The 23,421-nt window shown below is 36.5% G+C and overlaps 1 protein-coding gene across 1 annotated transcript; it reads right to left on the bottom strand.

Annotated features, from left to right (window-relative positions):
* Positions 1–13,824: 13,824 nt before the first annotated feature.
* Positions 13,825–18,426, bottom strand: LOC112182266. Its single transcript, XM_024320712.2, has 7 exons — positions 18,145–18,426; positions 17,259–17,434; positions 16,806–16,869; positions 16,540–16,730; positions 16,266–16,311; positions 14,872–14,937; positions 13,825–14,461 (listed from the first exon to the last, which is right to left on the bottom strand). The coding sequence occupies exons 2-6, from the start codon at positions 17,417–17,419 to the stop codon at positions 14,899–14,901; spliced, it is 501 nt and encodes a 166-aa protein (XP_024176480.1). The 5' UTR covers positions 17,420–17,434; positions 18,145–18,426; the 3' UTR covers positions 13,825–14,461; positions 14,872–14,898.
* Between the last annotated feature and the right edge of the window lie 4,995 nt (positions 18,427–23,421).

A 23,421-nucleotide genomic window follows, 5' to 3' on the forward strand; every position in this document is an offset into this window, starting at 1 on the left:
ATGCTACTTATAACAATTTTTTAAACGACAATATTGTGACACATGACTGTAGTTGGTTAAGGAAATAATATTTCATACGTATATTTAATACACCACAATATATCGTACCAATTATATGCCACCATGTAACAAAACAAAATATGTTAAGAATTCAGGAAATATAAATGATTCATTTGCATGTGAAATTATGTTAGTGTCAATATTAATTGGTCTAGTGGATTAAGCACTAGTAAGTGAAAGCTCCTGAGTTTGACTTGTGGACTAGTTATTCGACATTCTCAGTTGTAATATTATCAGTTGTTTAGATATTTCTTAAAAAAATAAATATAAAAAAGTATTACGTAGATAACTAACTATAAATATCTTTTCGAATAAGTAATACTTATTTTTTTTTTTATATAAGTTGAGTTGAACCTGATATAAGGAGAGGTGAACTAAGTTGTTCTTCTATTGCTTTGTTTGGTTTAAGTAAAAGTTAATGATTTTAATTGTATTTGTAATCATATATATATATTCTTTTTTTTTTTTTTGAAATAGAAATTGATATCTTTAAAGCATTTTTAGCAATGTTAGTCATGTTTTAGTCAAATTTTAGCCAAAGTAGCTAAAAAGTCATTTTAGCTAGCCACTTTAGAAATACTTCTGCATCAGTGCTCTCTACTTTAGCTAGTTTTGAATTTATATTAATTTTTTTAATGAAAATTAAATACGTTAAATGTATTTATAAATTACATTAAGTAACTCAAAATGAATATTTTAAATTATAGAGAGCCTCATCTCGCTCTCAATATTTAAGAGCGAGATAGCTAAAAGTTATAATGGAAAGCCACTTTGGAGTCTGGTGCAGCTGCTAAAATATCTAAAAAGCTAAGCATGCTCTCCAAAATAGCTAAGGAACCAAAATAGAAAGTCTGTTAAAGATGCTCTTAGAACCAATAGCTGGCAAACAGCCAATGGCTAGAGTTTAGTTGCACTTACAACAAAATATCCAGCATGACAACCGGAAACCCTATCATAAGCAAAAGCAAACTCATTACAAGACAATGATAAGGTCGCTAAAATTAGCAAACTTACTGTCACACCCTGATTTTTAAACACTTAAAAATCAATATATAATCTCATAATTATGCATGCGTGATGGTTCAGCCATCAATCTAAAATACCTGAAAAACTTTTTTTCTTTTTAAACCAAGTACATACTGATACCCTGAACCCACAATGTCAATATATACTCGCTCCACAGAGTCATATATTACACAAGTTTACAAATTAAATTGCAACAACAAAATAATAAGTAAATGCTCCTCAGAGCTTACTACAAGCTGAAGTCTTAATAACGGTAAAGTCACCAAATTGGCTTCCTATCGTAAAGCTGCTAGCACGCTACCTCAGTTTCAGCCACGATTACCCTGACCTCCAGGATTAACCCCTACACCATTGAATAGTGCACTGGGTCGCCACACAACAAACCTGGTAAGCTTATGAAAGCTCGTATAAGTAACTCAAAACACACGCACAACTCACCAAACCAGGAAAACCTATCAACTCGAGAAAAATGAACACACACCCTGTTTTCCCAAAACAACGCATTCTTTTCCCAAAAGAAAACAACACAAGCCACCCTGTGACCTCAATCATATTAATTGAAACTCTGACAACTTAACTATGATACACAAGTCCTCCCCAGACGTTTAAAAGAAAGAATCTCTAAAACTCCCTTTTAAAATACATTCTCAAATCAACAAAAGTCACCTCATGACAAATCATATTAATTGAAACTCTGACAATTAAATATGCATTTCCCCAAAACTCACAACAAAAGTCACCCCGTGACAAAATTATATATGACCACAAGTCCCACTTGGACATTTAAAAGAAAGAATCCCTGAAACTCTGTTTGAAAGCACGTACTCATGAGCATCAAGTAGCTCCCCGCTACTCCCCATGATGTACAATGGCAACAGACTAGATCTCTAACTGATCGTATCTACTCACTCAGCCAAAGGCGTGAAGTCCTAATATATATGCCTAAGGTCACTCCCAGCAACCCTGAATCCTCAGACCTCCCCAGTCATCAAATCAAACCATTTAAAAGCGGTCACTCAGGACCAAATGTTACTAAACTCTCAAAATGAAATGTCACCCTGTGACCTATGTTAGCCAAATAGCCACCCTCAAGTATAAGGGGTACAAGTAATAGTATAGAGATTTAAGAAAGGTTGTCGAACCCACGAGGATTGGATTCCTTTCACTAGCTAGGGTGTTAACCTAAGGAGAGATAGAATATGCAATTGTACAATCACAAACCTAAATTCACAAGGAAATCTAGGCTCATGGTGAGAATGTGCATTGTGGTGATAGTGAACTTGTTTGTTGGATAGAGTAGTGAACCAAATTAAATTAAATACTCAAATGTAAACTAAATTACGTATTCTAAACTAAACTAGTAATATAATGGATGAAGTTAGGGGTTGGATTGTCTACCACTAACTTCCCTTGCAAGTATTGAAGTTCAAATACAAGTGATGCTATTTTAATTTCCCAATTACCCTCTTTGCATCCGGATAAGACTACAAAGGCTTAAACTCCTTTTATTTTATTAATTTCCACCGGATAAGTGCGAAACTAACTACCCAAGAACAAGTTATATTACCTAGGCCTGGCATTTGAGCCCGAAACCCGCAAACCCGCCCGAAACCCGCACGGAAAAAGCCCGCACGAACCCGTCCAATTATCAATTCGGGCTGAGAAAAGCCCGCACGCCAAAAACCCGTTAATTAACGGACCGGGTCGTGCTAAACCCGTTAGGCCTGTTGGAACCCGTTAAGTAATTTCTGAAAATTAAAACCCTTTCTGAAAATCCATGACTGCATCTCTGTCTTCTTTGCCGTGCTCTCTGTCTCTCTCGTATACTCCATGATTGCATCTCTCTCTTCTTCATCCAAACCCACAATTTCAGAGCGAGAGAGATCTGAGCTGGGATTGGCCGATTGGGTTCTGAAGTGCTTATTGGGATTTGGGTGGAAACAAGGTAGTGAAGGTACCATTTCTGATCTCTCTCTTCAGTCCTCTATATCTGTCGTTCAGATGGGTTTTCAATTTTTCATTTAGTTTATGAAGGTGTAATTTCTGAGCTTGGTTTTTTACTTTTTTTTGCCGTGGTTGGTTTCTTGTTGACAAAAGTTGAAATCTTTTCAGTTGTCTATTACTGAATTGCACGATTCACAGGTAGAATTTGTCATTTGTATTGATATTGAGACCAACAAAAATATGGGTCTGACGTCTGAAGTTAGAATACGGGTTTGATGGCAATTTTTTCAATGGTTGGTATTTAAAGGACTTTTGTCAATCAAAGAAGAATTGTTTGATTCATTGAAATTTTTGTATTTGCTGCATCAAAGGCTATTAACAAGAAAGATGAAGAAGAACCCATAAGACTTGCATTTGACCTCGGTTGTATACGAGTTTGATCAACTTCCTACAATTATAAATTAATCTATTATGGCATGGAGTTAGTCCACCATTTGGCCCATTTCAATTCATTGTTTAATCTTTAATTGAGTTAGTCCACCATTTGACCTCAGTATACTGCAAAGATCTTCCAGTACATTTGCTCTGCTGCTAACTCTAGGAAGAAATTTAAATGTACTTCAAGAATACTGCAAAGATTGTTTTTGAATGAAGCTTGTGCTTAATACTAGGAAAATGCCAGTCAAGTCATGAGATTTGATATAGATTATAAGGTCATAAGGTTCTTTAGATTGTGGGTGATGTATGTTTTGTTCTTAATTGTTGAAGTAGGGCAGAATCCTAGTATAGGATAGTTTGAGTCGTTATTAAGAACATAACTTTTCTCTTGTGTTGAAACTCTGGAAGTGATTGTTATGTGAGGATAAAGTTTGGAGGTCCTCTAGAGCAGTGAGTGTGTACTCGAGATTGGATTTTTGGTAACAAAGGTAAGCTCAAAACAACTTGGTTCTATTCTCACTTTATCAATCTTTATGTTATTCTAATATTTTTCTTTTTTGTTTGTTTATATTTTAGAAAAAGAGCGCGCTGAATTGGAGGATCTTACTTAAGACGTATTTGAATTGACATTGCAGGATAGATCTGGAGAAGAAGAAAGCCACAATTAAGATGACTTAGACGTATTTTATTTAGTACATTAAAATGTATTTTATTTAGTACATTAAATATGTATTTCGAACCTATTAAAAATTAAAAATAAAAAAAAAATTTAATTTTTTTTTTAAATAAAAAATAAATAAATTGTTAACGGGTTTTTAACGGGTTCCAAAGGAAAACCCGCAAACCCGTCGGGTTTAGCCCGCGAAACCCGTTAACTTAACGGGTTTTTATTGGGTCGGCCCGTTAAAAACCCGGCTCGTACCCGCACTATACCCGCACGTTGCCAGGCCTAATATTACCGGATAAGTATCAATTCCTTGCTCCTAGATGCATAAAGATTTGAGTTTAGATAATCAAGCAAGCAAACCAATCCTAGATCTAGATGATTTTAACTCACTACCCTCACATGCACATAGAGGATGCTATCATGTTATTAATGTTCAAGGTTAACTACTCCCTAAACATTTTTTCATGAGATGACAAACACAACACATTCAAAATAGTTAAGTTTGAATGAATGCATTCACTTCTTGAATTAGCATGTGAAGATGAAAATCACAAATAACAACAAATGTTAATTAAAACATCAATTCATACAAGTTTGGCTACGGCTTTCAACCCTAGCCCCAACAAAGTAACTACTCACTCATAATCATACAAATTGGCATCAAATCTATAAAGTAAATCAAGGTAAATTAAAGAGTTAAGGGAAGAAAGAACTAGTTGAAGCTTGACAAATCAATGGGTAGCTTCTCTTTCATTTTTCTCCTTCAATGCTCCTTGAATCCTCCTTGATGGTGGAATGGATGGATATGAACTTCTTGATGGTGATGATGAATGAAATGGTGATGAAGATATGATACTCCTTTGGCTAACTTTGAGTGGTGGTGATGAAGTTTATGGTGGTGGAAGATGGTAGTTGTGGTGGTGGTGATGGAGTAGATTGGGTATTGTAGATTTGGATTTTGAGAGGTGGAGATGGAGGTTTTGTGAAGGAGATGAAGAGAGAAATCAGATGTAATGGGATGAAGGAATTGGTTCTCGAGAGTGAGAGGAGAATGTGTTTAAATAGGGAAGAAAAAGAAGAGTGAAATGATGAGAGAAAGAAAAATAATGAAAGTGGAGTATGGGAGTGGTTTGTAAAATAAGTAAAAGATGGGGTAATGATGAAATGAAAGCAAAGCATGAAAATGCAGAAACATGGAAGTGATGATGATCTATTAAAGAGAATGGAGTAGAAAAATATATCTAAGGAAAAAAAGAGAAAAGTATCTAGCTTTTTTCATGTGGGTGGGAATATGTTGAGCTGTTTTTCAGGTCACTTTCTGCCCCTTTATTCCTTCAATTATTTCTCTACCAAAAGTTCAGATTTTGCTCGTGACTTCTTCATAACAAATGTTCCTTTATGAGTGTAGATCATCCTGCTAGAATTTCAGAGCTTTTAGAATAGCGGTTGGCTATATGACTCCTTACAGGTCCAGTTTTCCAGTTTTGCTTCTGGAGAAACTTGGACTGATTGTTTGAAGGCCTTCCATTTCTATCTGGCTCTTACACTCTTCATAAGAAATGTTTCTTAAGATGTCTAGAATTTATCTAAAGAGTTTCAGCTCATTTAGAATTCATTTGTTCAGGCGACCGCTCCTTCTTCCTTGTCTAGCTCACTTTCTCCTAGCCTGAGTAAGAAAATGTTCTGAGGTTGACTTTTTAGTACATTTCCATTCTTCTCCATCATTTCCTAGCATGATAAGGAAAATATAATATATATATATATATATATATATATATATATAAACACAAAGATTAAGCAAAAGTATAAGATTAGGGAAATAATGAAATTGGATTAGTCAACATTAAATTTAGACTTTAGAACAAGTAATTTCCATGTTTTAGGGGACAAATATGTATATGAATTATGATCCAACAACCTCCGATCATCAGACCTCCCTGGTCTCCAGATCAAAACATTAAGCAAGTCGCTCTGGACACAAAATGTTAAACCAAATCAAAAGGAGATGTCACCCCGTGGCCTCCGAATCATCCGACCTCCCTGGTCGTCAGATTCAAAACATTAAGCAAGTCACTCTGGACCCAAAATGTTAAATCAAATCAAAAGGAGAAATCACCACCTGTAACTCTTAGATCTTCAGACCCCCTGATCGTTAGATCAAAACGTTCAAATCACATTAAAGCAACTCACACCAAATCTTGACACTTTTCAAACAATAGAAATTCTCAATTCTTAAAACAATGTTTCCCTAAAAGTCAACCCTCAAAACAATAGAATGAAACCCATCAATCCTTATTGCTTAAATCACCCATCAACCCATAAGAATATACATATTTCACGTAAATATATATACGTGGTCATTCACTCAGGAATACAACCGATACTAATTATAGTTTGCAGTTAACTAAATAAATCTCAAAACAATAAATGTAGCTTCGTTCGTAATTGAACATTGTGAGATTACTCACCTCTGAATCCTGCTACGTCTTCTATACAAAATAGAGTAGCACAACCACAAAATATATGTCCAACAATACTTCGTCAAGTACCTAATCACATACGGTCTCAACTTAGTACACAAATCACAAGCGATTAAAGTTCGAAACCCCCGTTTGAACTAAAATCCCCAAAAGTAACGTCAATCGAAGCTCAACCTTATCCGAGACCACCCAAAGTCTCCGGAGCACTTCTACGATCGATATGTCAAAACCACAAGTTGATCGAACTCTCAAATCCTCATGGATCTAATAATCGAACGGTTCGAAACAGTAAAAATCATAACATATTCATTCGATCTCCAAAAATTATGTATTATATATCAAAACACTCGTATCGACGAGTAGATGATATATAAAACCAGAAACTATCCCTTACATGGCCAAACTCAAAATTATAACAATCAAGCCATCTAGAAAGGTTTATCATGAAGAGTTGAGAAACTTTCATACCTGGAGCTAAGCCTAGATCGGTCTAGATCGTCCTAGATCAAGCTTGCAAGATCGATCAATCTCTGCCGTCTGATCAATCTCCAGATTCGTTATGCATCGTTGATCTTCAAACTTTAATCTTTCACTCCACACACAAAATCATCCTTCAAGGAGGGTATGGGGATGATCAAGAGGAGAAGGAGATTCTAAAACCGAGAAGGATCAGCCGAGGAGTAGCCAGAATCTGGAAGAACCGGTCGGATCCCAAAAGTCTTGGCTTTGGGCGCTCCGATTTGCACTTTCCGGTGAACTACCGTGCAAACCACCACCACAGGGCGACGTGTAAGGCTGGTCTGAGTCATTCTTGGCTTGTCCCGTCGCCGGAGATGGCCGGAAGAGAGAGAACGAGTCGGGTCTGGTCGGCCGGAACCCGTCGGGTCCGGGCTGCGTAGAGGAGAGAGAACAGAGAGAATTTGGGGGAGAAAATGGAAAATTTTGGGATTTAATGAAAAATCCCCGAATTTCTCCTATTTATAGAAATTTCCCAAATTTTTAATCGCTCATAACTTTCTCATACAAGCTCTGATTTCTGCGTTCCATATGTCCACGAACTCATATCGAAGAGCTCTACGACTTTAGTGAAGGAAGTTTTTGGAGAAACCAAATGTATAAAAAGTCAACCTTTGTGCCCTCCCTAAAACCATATTTTTTCGAATAAAAATTCATCCGAAACACTTCCGCTCCATCCACGAATCACAAAATCATCCAATAACCACTAATTAAATTTTGAAAAATCCTCGAAAAATAATAACGAATTTCCAAGGTATTACACTTACAAACAAAGAAACTCTGTATCTTCTAGAGCAAAATCATTTACTAGCATCCTCATTAGCTAGGCGCGCAATTGTGGTACCAATAGAGAGCCACTTCCTAGCAAACAAATAGGAGCATTTTCTTATTCATAAACCACTTGAATGAATGTCAATCTTATTCCAGATAATTACCAACTCTTGTAGCAATCTTGATCTGAAAATGATTGGTCATGAACCATAAAGCAATCTAAATGCTCAAGAAGTTCCACCTCTCAAACCAGGCCCACACCCATCACTAAACAAGCAATGAGGGTGGCAAGACACCTTCCTTGTATGCCCCTGAGCCCAGTAGCCAAAGTTTGAGCCCATACTCGAAGGCCCAGGCTCAAACCCAAACCAACAAGGAAAAAGCCCTAAAAATCTGCTGCTTAGTTGTTCCTGCTGCTCTCCTGCCTTCCGGCGGCCGGTCTGTCCACCACCACATCACAGCAACGGCGATTAGGGCCACCAAGAGCCTGCTTGCACTCGGCCTCAACGGATCTTCAACCACTCCTCTCTGCCCAGACAAATTCCAGAAAAACTTTCAACCAAAAGCCGAACAAAAACAAGCCTCCAATCAGAGGCAACCGCAACTTGGGACAAGACGCAGACCCGCCATTGTTTACCTGAACAAGTCGCTTGTCAGCCCTCAACAGGGTGCTTAGCTAACAGGAAAATCACAGAACCTCTGAGATCCGACTCGTTTGGCCGCTGTCGCGCTTCCAACTAGGAGAACACAAATCAACTCTCCACCCTGAGAACCAGAGAAACGTCTCACCCAGCCGAGGCTAACACTGTACGTGATCGGATATGGCTGCCTCTCTACACGAAACCCTAGGTGTAGGGTTTCAACAGATACTTGTGTCTCATATATATCTATGTTGTTATAGTAATAAACTAATTATTTTGGGTAATTACAATTCATTGAACCATGGTCTAAGTATCTTACTGAAAATGTAGCTTTCATGGAATATGATTTTGATAAATAATTACAAATTTACAATATACACATATAGAATCTAGTGTGAAACTTATTAGGTAGGTCTTGATGGTCCAAACCATAAATTCTAAGCCACGAATACATTTATTAGGGTTAACCATGATTAGCGGAAAAGCACCCGTACAACTTTCTTTTATGGTGAATTAGAAAAGTCTAATGAAATGCTTTAAGATGCCACTTTATCACAATTTTTCAAAAGACAATATTGTGACAGATGCAAACTCTAGTAGGTTAGGAAACTAATATTTTATACATATATTTAATACACCATAATATAACAGGCTACTTTATCACAATTTTTTAAAAGACAATATTGTAACACATGAAAAATGTAGTAGGTTAAAGAAATAATATTATATATATATATATATATATTACACTACAATATATCGAACCAAATCAACCAATTATATGCCACCATGTAACAAAACAAAACACGTTAAGAATTCAAAGAATTAAAATGATTTCATTTGCATGTGTAACTACGTTAGTGCTAATATTACTTGGTCTAGTGATATTAGTGCTTAATTTGTAAGTAAAAGATTCTGAGTTTGACTTGTAGACTTGTTATTATATATTATCGGTTGCTTATTGATATTTCTTTAAAAAAAATTATTAAGTGCTTTCTCTAAAATCTTTCTTTTATAGGATACGTAAGTAAGTAACCATGAATATCTTTAGGAATAAGTAATACTTGTGTTTTTGTAAAAATTGAGTTGAACCCAACAACACGAGAGGTTGGTGAACTGCGTTATTCATCTATTACTTTTTTTTTTCTTTAAGTAAAGTTATAGATTTTAATTGTATTTGTAACCATATATGTCAATGCTGTTACAGTAATAAACTAATTAATTTACCAAATAAGTAAATCTTCATTGGATTACGATTTTGATTAATTACAATTCATTGAACAATAGTATAATATCTTCCTGAAAATGTAGTTTCCATTGAATATGATTTTGTTAAATAATTACAAATTTATAATATACATATATAGAATCTAGTATGAAACTTATTAGGTAAATTTTGTTGGTTCAAAGAATATAGACAACGCCAGTATAGTATGGCGACTCATAGGTGTTCAAGCCAATGCTATAAATAGGACCCTAGAGCTACATCCCCACAACATTAGTCATTCTTCACATATGTCCTATAGCTAGTATACATTATTATCTTCTGCTCTTTCTCTTTTCTTCAATTCTTTTTTCTTGATTTCTAGAGCATCCTAGGTCCTAGTTGATAGAATTTCGCATTGGGTTGACCTAGCAAAGAATTTCTAAAGTATTTCAGTGCTCGTATAACTTGTTTAAGATACAAAAGAAACTATATAGGTTGTGTAATATTAGCTCGTCCTTACATTCTTCATATTTCTTTTTATTTTCTTCCTAGATATCACCAATCTAGATAGCATCTCTAGAGTCATGTGCAAAAAAAAACAAGAAGAGAGAGATAGCCTATAGAGATATGGAGGAATGTCACATCACCATTGAGTTCTCAAGTCACTTGAGACACAAACACAAACACTTATACCTTTTGTTTCTCATCATGAATGAGTTAAGAGTCGCATATCGAATCAATGATTTACCGAAGTTAATGTAAGTCACTTTTTATAAATAAGTATTATTTTGGTCCATGATCTTTATGTAGTATATATAACATTGTTATAATATCTGTAATCTGTTTATAGTCTCCATCCAGTCGAGGTTTGGTCATGGATTTTCCTTGTTGAATTTTATCGTGAATACTCCTTTCTTACCCTTGGAAACATTCAATTGATCTTGAGATTGCGCTCTCTCTCTCATTTATTATTTTGATTCATGATGATGATATATGACTAACATGGATATACTTTTTATGTGTTTGGTGCATACACAGATTGTTACCAGCAAACTATCTAGTGCTTTTCCTAGCAGCAACTTGTTCCTGCAGTCGCCTCAAGAAAAGTGAAGAACTAGCCTGGTCATTAGTACTCTGGACCTGGGATTCCTCCTTTGGACCACTTCGTCCCTTCAAAGAAATCGATGATGACGTAGCCCTAGGTACTTGAGTCTCGACCCTTCATAATTGTTCGGGGCCCTAGCACTCACTAGAGGTGCCCTAGGCCCAAGAGTACTGAAGGCAAACATATTTTGTCGATGGCTGAGAAAGTTGTTATGACCACCAGTATTCAATAATCCAGGAAAACTGCCACTGTTTGCGGTGCCTAAATTCATAAAATTGTAACTATTTGATACTCCCATAAAATTGGTACATTTACTGTTTTAGGTTGCTAGTTTGCTGAATTCAAATGACAGTATCATTGAACTGTATTAAAGTCCTCAATTATTTTGTAACTTTCTCAATAAGGCATAAAAATTTTGATAATATATATTTTTTTCTGGTACTTCATACCTTGTTTTTTCTTTGCATTATGTATGTATTTTGGTCCCAAAATACCATATTTGGAATGTGCTCATCAATGAATGTTACAGTTACAGCAATAAAATAATTCAATTTTATCCAAGCTAAAATCAAACTATTAAGATGCATTTCGATCCTGATTCCTTGAAAGATGCCAGCTCGATTAGGTTGATGCAAAACCAAATCAAAGTTCCCAACAAGGATACTCACCAGTACGACAAGGATCAGAACCAATTCCATTTCTATCTCATGGAACCGAACTATGATGATCTACTTATCGCATCGTTCTTATTGAACTATCATCTTCCAATTTTATTAAATCTCCGAAAAGAAAAGCCGAAGAGGCCATCAAATTTTGGCCAATCTGTTAGAAATTAGGAATCAGTAAGCCAGAATAGAGTAGTGTTGGCTTGTCTTCGAACCCATAAGAGCAAGTTCACCCGTTGGGTCATCAGGTCACCCACTATTCACTACTTTTTAGTGTTAATTTCACCCTCTGGGTCACTAACACAGTGTATTTCATGTCCTGAGTCACCCTGTACAGTGTTCTGGGTCACCATGGTGACCTGCACAATGTATTTAGAGTCATAGGTCACGAGCACAGTGTATTTCGTGACCTAGAGAATGAAAATATATACTAAAAAACAGTGAATAATAGGTGACCTGGTGACTCAACGGGTGAACTTGTTCTAACGAATGGAGAAGACAGCTATGATGTGAGGACGACAAGGAAAGAGCGCGGGAAAGTTATGCGAATTGTCGAGATTACTCCTGCAACTTATGTGTTGATTACTCCCTTTTGCCACTAATTGGATTGGGTTAGTCCACTATCCCGATGAGCCCAAGTTGTGAAATCCAAAGCTTCACATTAAAACTTTCTTTCATTGCAGGCCCAATATACGAACTTTATCGAGGCTCTGATAACAATCAAAGGGTTTCCTCCAATTTTGCAGAAAAATGAGTGTTTGTGTCTGTCGATTTCAGTTGAGAAGTTGTAATGTACATTTTAATGAACCATGTCAAATCAATTAGATCTCAAAACAGTATAAAATCCATGAAATATTGCTTCTAAAACTGAGCACCAAAAACAGTAGGATATTTTGACATTCCGAAAACCTCATAAGCTGAAATCCATCTCAAAGACAGATGGATGGGTTACTTCGAATCTGTTGCAACTTGCAACACAAACGTTGCAGCGCCAACTAAGGCTGCGAAAATCCCAAAAGGAACTTGCGAATATTGTCAGCAAGGTCGTCCATGACATCTCCTTTTGATTCTCCAAGAGATCATTTAAAGCTCCATGTTGCTCCATGAATATATCTCCAGGCGTTTTACCTTCCAAGTTCCTCATATCTAAGGCACCCGGGTGGCACAACCTTTCTCACCTCCTGCAGGGAATACTAATTAAGTTAATTAATCCAGCGCAATGAAAGATATACGTACACCTAATTATCCAAAATAATCTCATTTTCTGTGTATATACTTTTGTACTTGCATATTCTCTACAAATGCATATGTTTGTGTTTGTGTTGTGATGCAGGTGATAAAGAACAGCAGGTTCAGATAATCAAGTTGACAGGCTTGCTTGATATTTTCTGTCGGAATTTCTGGCTGGTATATTAATGCTACCTATAAGATTAGTCCGGTGACAAGAAAGGAAGCCGATGATTAGGAAAATTGGGAAAAAGCAAAAAAGGCTTGTGGAGGCTTACATTTCCTTGCCATCCAGTGGGACTCGGAATCGGATAAATGTGTTGGATTTTGGCTTCTTCTAGACTTACCACCTCCACCTGTACAGTAGCATCACTAGTTCAAATTTTTTGTATAGAAACTATTAGTTTCTCGGTTACATTGCTTCATGCTCGTTTTGGCTGAAATGCTCGTTTGAGCTGATGATTTTTCCGATTAAGGCTTTCAAAATGAAAAGTATATTTTGGTTTATGACTTGGTCAAAATACGTGTGCAGCATTCTATGTGAACCGATCTGAGAAACGATAATAATATCATTCTCTTAGATGCATCTAGAAACTCATTCTTTTTTCTGTTTTTTTTTTAAAAAAACTAGAAACTCATTCTTAGAATGTGGTGGATGCTAATCGAGGCTATCCATGCAGAGTTCTCGTTACTTGGATGGGAGGAAATCAGCTGTCTTCAATTTCTCCATCCCAATTCTATCACCTACTCCAAATTTTGACACCTATCCTCTCACTTAACAGAAGTTAACTTTGTTAAAGCTATTATGTTTTATTACTTTACATTAAAATTTAAAATGATGAAAAAGAAAAAATGAAATATAAATACTTTTATCTATCAATAGTTCAATATCTCTTCATCTCCAGCAAGTTTACTTCATCTGACGTGGCACAATGTTATTCATGGGACAGAATTGGAATAGAGAAATTGAGGACAGCTGATTTCCTTCCTACATGGATATTATATTTAAAATGAGGTGGCAGTGACTCAGAAATATACTTGCTGGATCAAAATTCTTACAGGTCAAACAAAATATTGTAAGAAGGAAAAAGCGTCGCGCGAGGCTTTGGTTCATTTGGGTATTTATGGTGCTGTTTCTAAGATAAAGTTAGACGATCCCAGTGATGAGAATGTTCACGCAACAACATTTCATTTCAGGTTATGAATCAGATCGACTAGTGATATTGAGCATGCTAAAATCAACAATGTTCGGGTCCTGCTGCTGCTCTGTGAAGGTCTTACCCTTACAGGTCCTGCATCAAAGAGACCATCCTCTTTAAAACCACTGTCATGGTGGACGAAATGACCAACAGAGCTGACTCCTTCATGCTAGTGTGATGCATTTTATTAGACGAGATAATAATGCTTGTCGGGACTTCAATGTCATTCACGTTTTCTTGAATCCCTATGACAGTCTTTCAGTTCCTGCAGTGCAATTCATTTATCTTTCTACCTGCCTCTGTAGTTTGGTTGAATGGCGTTGGCAGTTTGTTCAATTGAAGACGATTTCACACAACCTTGTCTTTCTATTAGTATTTATGGTTGAAATATTACGTTACAAAAAACAATAGATGCGCAGAAGCTTGGGAAGCAGCCAAGACTTGAGGAACAATTCCTTTCCAGAAAATATGTGTTGGGTTTGGCTTCTGACGTGCCTCCTATTTGGTCTGTGCAGCTGAGATTTCAACCAAGTAGTAATTAATAACCAACAACTAATGCGGTTAAATACTGTAACAAGTAAAGAACCCATTTGGAATGAGTTTTCTACCAAAGCAGTAATCCATAAACAAACCAAACCAAAAAAAACAAAATTGTGGTTGAGTAACAAGTAAAGAACCCACCAACAAATGAATTTTCAACCAAGTAGAACCAAACCAGGAAAAAAAAAAAGAAGTGGTTTAAGTAAATGACCCATTGGACAAATGGGGGAGACGTGGATAATGTAAAAGAAAGAAATAGTTACTGTATGTTTAACTTCCATGGTTTTTGTCCTAATTGAATGTTAAAAACTAGTTTCAAGGTTTATATTTATGTAATACTGTCCAATTAACAGAAGTGACTATGATCTAAGGATAAGAAAGTTACCTGGTACACAATGATAGCAAATACTAATCACGCTTGAAGTCGCCCCTTGAAGCACATGCTGAACCACTGTAGACAAATGAGTTTCAGAGTAAGGAGCAAACTTAGCAGTTAATGAAATAGATTCAATGAACCAGAGAAGAACACTCTATCAATAACATTATAAATCCAGCAAGCAGCCATGCCTAAGTCCTAACAGCTTCTTCCCTTACAGAAAAGGATAACAGAGTCTTTCAGTCAAAACCACATCATCCTCCATATAATAAAAGTATCAATCAACACCAGTTAAACTCAAATTCATTTATCAGTGATAAGAACCTGAAAACCATCCATCAAGTAATGCGAAGTCAAGAAAATCCCAATAGTCCCACTGGTTGCAAATGATCACGTTAAAAATGGAAACATACGATGACATGTAAAACAAATCACAGCACATGCATCCCCAATCTATTTCTTCAGATTCAAATGAAGCTTGCTGTGAAAAAGTTTAAAGATTGAGTTTAAGCATCACTGTGAAAAGTTAAAGGCTGAAATTATTCGCAATCAAAAACAATTGCGGTAAAGTTACTGTGTTATCTGCACTGCTTACACAGTGGAAATAGTTACACTTGAATGTTTTCATTGACAAAGTAATTGAGAGTTAAAAATTTGAGAATATTCACTGCACCATATTTGTTGGGATTGCAGTTAAGTGATTTTATTAGCTGTACTGCTTACACACAGTGGAAATAACCTACACTTGAATACTTGAATGTTTTTATCGACAAAGGTAAAATAGATCATGAAACCAAGGCAAAATATATGTGAATGATATGTAATTCCCTGGTACACAATATTATTTTATGAAATTATGAATAATAATAATAATAGAAGTCGTTTCATAAAAAATAATAATAATAATAATAATAACAATAGCCATTGCTCAAACCAGGGGAAAATCTATAACAGTCATTATAATATTTTAAAGTTATTGAATTTCAAACACCCAACTAGATCATCCTTCAGATTTCAATTTAGATCACAGAATCAAACAACTGAATGGCACATGTGAAGCATGATATCGAGTGCTAGACAAGAAATCTCAAGGTGCAATTACCTATACTCAAGTTCTAGCTCCTTATGAACAGTAACATCCATATTGATTTACTGTTTTACCCCTCTTTGTTGTTCCATTACGACTATGCCATTCAACCTTCAATAGTGAACGATAATATTTGTGTTATTTTACTGTTTTGCCCCTCCTCCAAGATCTACCACCCACTACAAATATATGCACATAATTTCGGCCTTAATCTATAACTCACACACCATTCATATGGAGTGTTGGCAGTTTTTAGTATTGTCTAACAATCCAATGGAATAGTAAGGACTTATAGCTCCAGTGGCAGAACACTTACACACATACTCCCATGGTCAAAATGTGACTCTTGCCTTTCCCCTTCCCTGAATTTGCAAAGAAAAAAACATCTCAATTGAGTAAGGAATTCTGATGTCTAAACGGATAAATGCGTTAAGGGGAAAATCTCTCAAAGCCAACAGAGTTGGAAAACCCATGGATCAACACATGCAGACACACTGCCTAGCAATGGTTGACCACCTGAATTTGGCAATTTATGTTCCATGGTTTGGGACAACAAGATTTGAAACATAAAAAATGATAGGTGCAGCTACCTTCCAACAATCACGGATACATTTTTATGGCATTTCACAGCAACTGTTTGGTCTACAGAAACACTTCCAGGTGCACCATCAACAACTCGTTGGATAGAGCTGTCCAGAATCAGCGCTTCATTATCTCCTGGTATTGGTGCCATCCCAAAGCCCTCCTCAATACTAGTACACTTGATAGAAGCTGTAGGGATCTGGATTTATCCAAAAGGGGATATAAAATCAGAGTAAGCAAAACTTAATACAATATACAAATGTTGAAAACTCACCAAACTTGAGGGAGAGTCGTGAACTGAAGCAGTGGCACTTGAGACGGAGAGGCAAAAGCTGTGACTGTGAAGAGAGTGTAGAAATCAGGAGACAAAAAAAATTAGAATCTTAGGGTATTTATCTTCAAGTGTTTCTCTCATGGTAATGGTTGATGCACATTGTATAGATCTTATATTTTCCAGAAGATATTTTTCACTTTATTACATGGGACTTGATAAAGATGATATAGAAACAGAGAAAAAATATTATAACTGATGCACTAACTATTGGAGATAAAAAGATCTAGGCTTGTAGTAGACAAAAGATGCAAAAGATCTATCATGTAGTTCATTTTGGAAAACAAATGATCAGTTTCAGTAGAAATTGCCAAAATATCTAAAGCCAAATCTCTCGAAACCAATTATCAGCGAGTCTTATCATAGAATTCCATTTACAGTCAGCTACGTCCTTACATTGTCCCAGAAACTGTTTGCTTAGCGGATATACTTGCAGACGCAGTATCAGCGCCTCGTCGGAAGGAGGGAATACGGTCTGGTTGATTACGTTTTGATAACGGACGTATCGCAAAGGCGTCTTCAATACTAGGCTCTGAATAGTGCTCAATAGATGCCATACAGATCTCTTTTATCTGAAAATAGAATAGACATCAAAGCTATGAGATGTCAAATAGAACTCATAATATATATTCAGATAACAAAAATAACTCATAATGAATAGGAACAAAACTGGTATATTCACAGAATGGTTGTGTATTATCACAAACTTTCCATAGGACCAAGAATGGTTGAGTAGATTACTTCAAGCATTACACCTCTATAGAGTTCAGAACAGAAGATAATTATTATGTACACTATACAATTTCCACCTTTTTCACTCACTAACTATCAGTTTCCCTCATCCTTGTTACATCTACCATTTGCATCTATATTCTTGTCACACGATCAAATAGGAGTATATTCACCATTGAAGGGCCAATTCAAGGGTATGGCACTTTCCAAACCAAGGAAAGTGGGTGTTGAAATTGGATTAAACTTTTCTCGTTTGGCAAAGGCCAATCGAAAATTGACAAATATCCTCATGTTTACCAGAAGTAATCTCTAAACATATAACCAAGCACATTCCAAGGATGAAATTCAAACTCGCATCAACTAGTTAGCAAAAACAGACATAACATCATCGAAAACAGGAACATATTTGATTGAAAGAATTCAATTCAATTCTTTACAGTGAAAGAAATCTATACGAGAGTTGGGAAATTATGAGAGCAACATAACAAAGGAAAGTTGGTAGTTGAAATCACTGTGCAGAGAAGAACGTAAGAAGAAGAAAGTGATTTACCTGAAAGGTGAAGCTGAGCAGAGAGAGGTTGGGCCTCTGTAGAATCACCTGATATATTGCATTGGCCAACTTGATGAACCTAACCTGATAAAGGGGAGCGCAGAGAAAGGAAGTTTCCTAAAACTGAAAATTATCTCCGGCGGATTCCTCCGGTGGGCTGGGAGAACACGAAAGTTTTTTGGTTTGGGAGTGAGAGAGGAATGGCTGGATTGGCTGCGGGTTGCTTTCGTGTATTTTTTATGTGGTTTGGTTTCTCTTTCTCAAACCCTCAAACCAAAAACGTTAGGATTTGCTCCCATGTTATTTTATTTTAATAAATTGGCTGTGGGACGGGTAAATCGAGACCAATGATGTTGAAGGATAGCTACAATCTCAGTCCAGAGATTACCAATAGGGGCCTGTTTCTTTTTTTAAATGTAATTGATCCATACACAAGGCCCAAGTCGGCGCGGGCGTGCGGCCATTTTTCTTCCATTTTTGAATTGATTTTGTTAATGAGTAAACTATCAAACTAACATTTGCAGACTTTTAAACAAATACGAAGAACTTCAGATTTCAGACCTTAGGTTGAAGCACAGTGTTATTGAAGCCGCAGGAGCACATCGGAGCTCTGATTTCAATGGAGCTCTGAATGTTTTGTGCATATGAATCCAAATTCAAACAACACCTTAGGTTTTAGCTTAGTTGTGATTTTCTATCTCGTTGATTTAGTGATTAGCTTCCTTCTTCTTATATTCTTGTTTTGTATTTGCTTCGATTACTTGTATATGTTTCAATTCGATGTATTTCCTTCAATTTGATGAGTTTCAATTCGTTTACTATGTATTTGATTTTTTTTTTTTTCATTTTTTGATTTAGTTGTTAACAGCTTTGTTCTTCGACAAATCTGGTTAGGTTTTTGTTCTATTACTTGTAAATGTTTCATTTCAATTAGTTTCATTTAGCAAATTAGGTGTAGGGCTGGTTAAGTGCTTAGTGTTATTAAGGTTCAGTAGGTTTGGCTTCTGTTCCTATTTTTTTTGTCCTCCATATTTTGGTTTTGAAACTCATTACTCATAAACCATCATTTTGAGTGCTTTTGTTAATCTCTGTTTGAATATATGAATTACATGTGTTTATAGCTGTTTTTATGTTTTAGAGTGGATTTATGCTAGGAACTATGTGTACTCAGAGGTGATTGTTAGGTGTACTTACATGTCAGAGACTGTGATGGTATTTATTGATAGTATACTAAGGTTCTCTGATTTTTTTAATGAAGTTTGCATGCTGTTTAAGGATTTGAAGCCAGACTTGTTAGAGTTGAAGTATTCCCTCCCAGATTACCGTTCTTGTGCTCTCGATTCTGATCTAGATATGAAGCTGATGTTTAGGTGTTTAGCTGAGTTTAAGAAAACTTTTGTTGACATTTTGGTGAGGATTGTAATTTTGGTGCTAATTGTGTTGTCGATGGAGTTCTATGTACTGCTGTTGTTGCTTCTTCATTTGTGTCAGTAGTGTCAAGCGGGATTGATGAAACTGATTATTTAGGTGATTTTAGGCATGAAAATCCAAAAGTTTACATGTCTAGATAGTAAGAAGAGAGTATATTAAGCCTGTGGACTAGAAATTTAAAGGTGGAGTTGTGAGTTTCAGCAAAAGTTGTGTATGTATGCAATTAAGGTTGGGTTGTGTTTGTCTAAACTTGAAAAGATAGGAGAGAGAAAGTTGTCAGGAGATGAGACAGTCAGAGACCTAGGCATCTTCAACAGTAGAAATTACTTTTTAGTTAAATTTAGCTAAAATTGTGAAATATAGCTAAACTTGAAAATGGACTAAATTTGGAGTGGATCGACCTAAATCTGAATCCGTTTAATAATAAAAAATTTCAATCTGACTCGCTCCATTAACTCGGCAGATCATTGATAGCTGTTGATACCCAAAAATGTAAACCTATTTTTGTAGAGAGTTCTAAGGACAAAGATTGGGCCTAGACTCGATCTTTCGGAATAAGTAATACTTGTGCTTTTGTAAAAGTTGAGTTGAACCTAGCATCACGAGAGGTTGGTGACTGCGTTATTCATCTTTTGTTTGTTTTTTTTTTTTTTTTTTTTTTTTCTATAAGTAAAGTGACAAATTTTCATTGTATTTGTAACCATATATATCAATGTTGTTATAGTAATCTTTTAGTTTAAAGTCACTTTTGTTAAAGAAAAAGCAGAGCCCTAGGGTTTTCTGAGCAGAGTGTGGCAGTGACGTGGTCGTCTTCACCGGCGAGCCGCGTCATAAGTCATGTGTTGCAGATCTCAGGTCTGTTTGGTGGTGGCAGAGGTTTCGAAAAGATCCGGTTGTTTTAGGATCTTGGTGGTTGGGTCTTGGCGCTGTGAATCGAGGTAGATCAGCAGTAGGTACATCAGACCGATACCGCCATGATTGCGGTATGGGTGAAAGACTAATCGCTAGGTTGTTGGATGAGTGTCGGCGGGTTAGAGGGTCGGATTTTCATACCGACTAGGCGAAGTTGAAGTCGAAGAGATCGACAATCAACGTTGGAGTGCTACCGATCTGTAGGCGTTGGTGCGGCAGTGCAGTGCTGCTTCTGAGGATGGTTGCTTGGGGTGGACGACCCCCAGACAGGGCGGAGACTACGGCGATGATAGGTTGGCGGTGACAGGGTGCTCGGACCAGTGTCCTTGTTTGGGTTTGGACCTCTGGGCCTGGGCCTGGATCACGTGGGCATACCTGGGCCCATTTCAGTAGGTCTAAGAATTGGGCTTGGGTCATTGAGCTTGGGCTTAAACTTGGATTAAGGGGCAGTTGGGCCTTCATGCCTAGACTTGAGCTCAAGCTTGGGCTGGTTGAGTCTGCTACAGTGGCATTGGACAAGAAGAGCAAGACTGACCTATTGCCAAGGTTGTTGGCTCCTGAAGAGGCTAAGGATGGTGCTGGCTCCAACCCTAAGGGGGAGGAGCTAGTATTTTCTTGAGTCTTTGCTATTAGACATCTGGTTACAAGGCTTCTAGAGTTGGAATAGTCTCTATGAGTTGTTCTAAGATGTTTCTAGTTGTTATTTGTACCACAATGGCGTACTAGCAAATTAGACTAGATGAATGATTTTTTCCTTAAGATAGCGAGGTTGTTCTTGCTCGTTTTAGGCTTGCTTTCCAGCGAGCATCTCTTTAGACTTTAATGAGTTTAGTATTGGCTTAGATAGGTTTATCCGGTTTCACCGGATTCTTATATAAGTGTATGTTAAACTATGGCCTGTTTTCATTACTTTAATATCTAATAACATCAAATCCTATTCAAAAAAAAAAAAAAATGTTGTTATAGTAATAAACCAATTATTTTACCAAATAAGTAAATCTTCATTGGATTATGATTTTGATTAATTACAATTTATTGAACAATAGTATAATATCTTACTGAAAATGTAGTTTTCATGAAATATGATTTTGGTAAATAATTACAAATTTATAATATACATATATAGAATCTAGTATGAAACTTATTAGGTAAATTTTGTTGGTCTGAAGAATATAGACAATGCCAGTATAGTATGGCGACTCATAGGTGTTCAAGCCAATGCTATAAACAGGGCCCTAGAGCTACATCCCCACAACATCAATCATTCTTCATATATGTCCTATAGCTAGTATACATTATTATCTTATGATCTTTCTCTTTTCTTCAATTCTTTTTTCTTGATTTCTAGGGCATCCTAGCAGCTCCTAGTTGATAGAATTTCAGATAGGGTTGACCTAGCAAAGAATTTCTAAAGTATTTCAGTGCTCGTGTAACTTGTTTGTGATACAAAAGAAACTATATAGGGTGTGTAATATTAGCTTGTCCTTACATTCTTCATATTTCCTTCCTGGATGTCACCAATCTAGATAGCATCTCTAGAGTCATGTGCAAAAAGAAAAGAAAAGAGAGATAGCCTATAGAAATATGGAGGAAGGTCACATCACCATTGAGTTCTCAAGTCACTTGAGACACAAAAGCAAACACGTATACCCTTTGCTTCTCATCATGAATGAGTTAAGAGTTGCATCCCGAATCAATGATTTACCAAAGTTAATGTAAGTCTCTTTTTATAAATAAGTACTATTTTGGTCTATGATCTGTATATAGTATATATAACATTGTTATAATATCTGTAATATGTTTATAGTCTCCATTCCGTTTAGGTTTGGTCATGGATTTTCCTTGTTGAATTTTATTATGAATACTCCTTTCTTACCCTTGGAAACATTCAATTGATCTTGAGATTGCGCTATTTCTCTCATTTATTTTTTATTCATGATGATGATGATATTGTTTGGCTCTAATTTTGCTGCAGCTAGTCAACAGTCTCTTTTCTGTGCATGGGCGTGCTAGCACCATCAGGTGCGGTCGTCGGGGATGTCCTTTGACCTGACTTCTTTCAAGTGATTATAGATGAGAAGAGCACCAACCTCGTCGCAGGGGTCTTTGTGCCTCGTGATGAGGACTTTTGCTTAGTTTCTTCGATATCACATAATCGATACTCGATGTTATAGATCGAGCAGAGTGAAAATCACTGGGAAGTGGGGAGAACTTGCTAAAACATGACTTTAGCTTGGTTGGTTTGCGAGGGCGTTACCCTTGCTTGGCTGGTTCCATAACCGTTGTGGTCGCGGTACTACAGTCGGCTTCCGAGGAGACTAGGACCGAAGCATGTTGATAGAAGGTTTGGTGGCACTAACAGTCGGCTCCTGAGGATTCTGGGACTGGAGTGTGGTCACTAGTAAGAGAAGGAGAGGGGTTGCTCTAGAGAGGCTTGGATAATCTTAGAGATTGTTGTTGATGAATTGTGTGTTATGTTGTTTCATTTTAGCCTCTATATATAGGCTACTATGCCAAAGTGGTTGGCCTTAAACAAATCATGATAATGGAGCACTAATGGAGATAATGAAGCACTAAATGGAGGTGGAGGTGGAGGTGGAGCACTAAATAGAGATAATGGAGCACTAAATGGAGATGAAAATGATTAGTTTTGAAGTAATTTTGAATCACTTTCTGCACCTTTATTCCTTCAATTATATCTCCACTAAGAATTCAGAATAGGCCTTCGACTTCTTCATATAAAATGATACACCATGAGTGTAGATCATTTTGACAAAATTTCAGAGCTTACTTCCGTGTTGTTGGGCTGGAAACATTGCTGGACTCCTTACAGGTCCGGTTTTCCAGTTTTATCTTTCAGAAAATTGGACTGATTGTTTGAAGGTTTTCCACTCTAAACTAGCTCTTATACTATTCATAAGAAATGATCCTTGG

This window comes from Rosa chinensis, chromosome 1 (genome assembly GCF_002994745.2).
Source record: "Rosa chinensis cultivar Old Blush chromosome 1, RchiOBHm-V2, whole genome shotgun sequence".
NCBI classification, from domain to species: domain Eukaryota; kingdom Viridiplantae; phylum Streptophyta; class Magnoliopsida; order Rosales; family Rosaceae; genus Rosa; species Rosa chinensis.

What these genes read in the sequence shown, in the direction of transcription:
- LOC112182266 (XM_024320712.2), bottom strand. Translation starts at nt 17,419, where the DNA reads ATGGCATCTATTGAGCACTATTCAGAGCCTAGTATTGAAGACGCCTTT. An exon ending in CAAACAGTTTCTGGGACAAT is followed by an intron (nt 16,870 to 17,258) that starts GTAAGGACGTAG and finishes CTCTCTTCACAG; the next exon opens with TCACAGCTTTTGCCTCTCCG. An exon ending in TTGACCATGGGAGTATGTGT is followed by an intron (nt 14,938 to 16,265) that starts GTAAGTGTTCTG and finishes ATTTGTCTACAG; the next exon opens with TGGTTCAGCATGTGCTTCAA.